Source organism: Marmota marmota, unplaced genomic scaffold (genome assembly GCF_001458135.2).
Source record: "Marmota marmota marmota unplaced genomic scaffold, marMar, whole genome shotgun sequence".
Taxonomy (NCBI): domain Eukaryota; kingdom Metazoa; phylum Chordata; class Mammalia; order Rodentia; family Sciuridae; genus Marmota; species Marmota marmota.
The window spans coordinates 2,118,753-2,120,779 of NW_026000207.1; the positions used below are offsets into that span (position 1 = coordinate 2,118,753).

General features: G+C 58.4%; 1 protein-coding gene across 1 annotated transcript in view; it reads left to right on the forward strand.

Annotated features, from left to right (window-relative positions):
* Window positions 1-400, forward strand: part of LOC107158929 (cytochrome c oxidase subunit 6B2) — a 1,776-nt gene extending 1,376 nt beyond the window's left edge. Inside the window, exons 2-3 of the mRNA XM_015505447.2 lie at window positions 54-154; window positions 230-400. Of these exons, the coding sequence (XP_015360933.1) occupies window positions 54-154; window positions 230-283 (155 nt within the window). The 3' untranslated portion in view covers window positions 284-400. The remainder of the gene's footprint in view (window positions 1-53; window positions 155-229) is intronic.
* Window positions 401-2,027: the final 1,627 nt, after the last annotated feature.

Consider the following 2,027-nt stretch of genomic DNA (forward strand, 5'->3'; position numbering starts at 1 on the left):
GGCCAGGGTCCTGGGCGGGGCCTGCCAGGTGACCCGCCCGCGGCACTGCGCAGACTACCACCGCTGCCTCAAGAATACGAGCCGCCGCGGGAAGAGCACCGAGCCCTGCCAGTACTATTTCCGCGTGTACCGCTCGCTGTGCCCCATCAGCTGGGTGAGCGGGCGAGGGGCGCGGGCGGAGGGGCGGAGGGTTGGGGCTGAGCTGAGGCGGCCCGCTGCTCCTCTCCAGGTGCAGCGCTGGAACGAGCAGATCAGGCAAGGGACTTTCCCAGGCAAAATCTGACCGCCGAGCGCGGTGTTCCCAGCCTTCAGCGCCGGTGGCCCGTCTTCTCGTGTCAGGAAGACCGGCCTTAGTTACCACCCCCCAGTCTAAGCCACCAATAAAGTTGTGCTGTTGCTAGTGTTCTTTGGTGATTCATGGGGGTGGGGCAGGGCTCTGGGGGCCTGTGTCCCAACACTGCTTTTTCTGATAACGGGGGATGGGCAGGGTCAGGACACCGCTCCCTCAGGAAGGGCAGTCAGGGCTCTAAGGCAGGAAGATAGGAAAAAGTCGAGGGCCCCCGTGCCCCGATTTGGTCCAGCCAAGATGCGCGTACCCCAGTATACCCAGATGGCTCCAGCGACTCGTGCCTCTCAATCCCCACATCTACCTGTCACCCAAGTCTTTATGCCCACGGCTCAGCCTCCTCCCCTCCTGTCTGGGTCATCTCCTTTATCTTCCCCCACCCCTTCCACCCTGTCCATCCAGTCTCCAGTTCTGAGGGGTCTTCATATTGCCCAGAGCTGCCCACATTCCTCCCTGCTCACCCTGCTCTGATGCTTTATCTGCTTTCCACCATGTCCCACCTGCCACCTTTTTCCTCTCTGAGCATCACTGTGCCAGTCACATGAGCCCCCTTTCCTAGTAGGGTTCCTGGGATGTGTCATCTCCATCCTTTCCATATCCTGAGGGACAGCAGCAGCAGCCTCCTCTGTTCTCTAAGCAACAGCACCCCCTACCCCTGTATGAGTACATGTGCACACAAATGACCCCATCTGTCCCTCTCCCAACTTGGCACTTTGGTTTCTCCCAAGCCCCTTCGGGAAGCTCAGCCTCGGCTGAATCCTTGCCCTTTCCTCATCCACAGCAGCTGCGGAACCAAGCTGCTGAGTTGTTCTGCTTCCAGGTGTTCCTTAACTGTGGCCTCTCCCCAGGCCAAAGAGTGGCCCTTGACAGAGCCCAAGGGTTCCAGGCTGGTTCTTCCCTGAAACTTGCTGCTGCCTAAGACTATCAACCTCAAATGAAAGCTTGTGAAGGAAGCCCTACATCCTGATCCAGGTGGCCTCAAGAGGCCCTGCTCAACCCAAGGCTCGAAGGTGACTATGACAAATAATAACTCATTGGGTGACTCAGCTGTAGATGGGTTGTGTTATCAGAATAAGCAGGGCAGGAGGGGCTGGTCAGTTCAGAGGACTAGCTCCATCCCACCCTCACTCCATGATGACCTGTCCAGCATCCTGCCCAGGGCACATCCCACAGGAACCATCTCCTTGGATGGCCTCCTACTTTCCTGCCTCTGAGAAGCAGGGTGTGGACATGGCTATGGTAGGGGGGGGACCACATCTGGTCACTGAACAACCCCAAAGCCACAGAGGTGGCACTAATGCTGGAAGGGAAGCCAGAGGGCAAGAACCTGGAGTCAAGCAAGGTTGGCTGTCTGAGGACTTAGTGAGGTCACCCAGGTAGTGTCCAGAGCACAGGGTCAACACCTGTGCAGCCATGACTAACTTTTTCCTTCCCAGAGCCAGTGTTCTGAGCTTTCTTTCTGCCTGAGGCTGCCTCCTCCTCTCCTCTCCTCCCCACCATCATTTGGCCACTTCCTGGTCTCTCATTCCTGGCCTCCCCTGCCAGGGCCTGACTTGCCTTGCTTCCAGCCTGGTGGGCCATCCCACCACAAACCTCGGCCAGCTATTCCTGCCAAAGGCACCCGGTGTGGCTTCCTTCACGGTCTTCCTTCTCCTCCTCCTCCCAGCCTACTGACAGACAC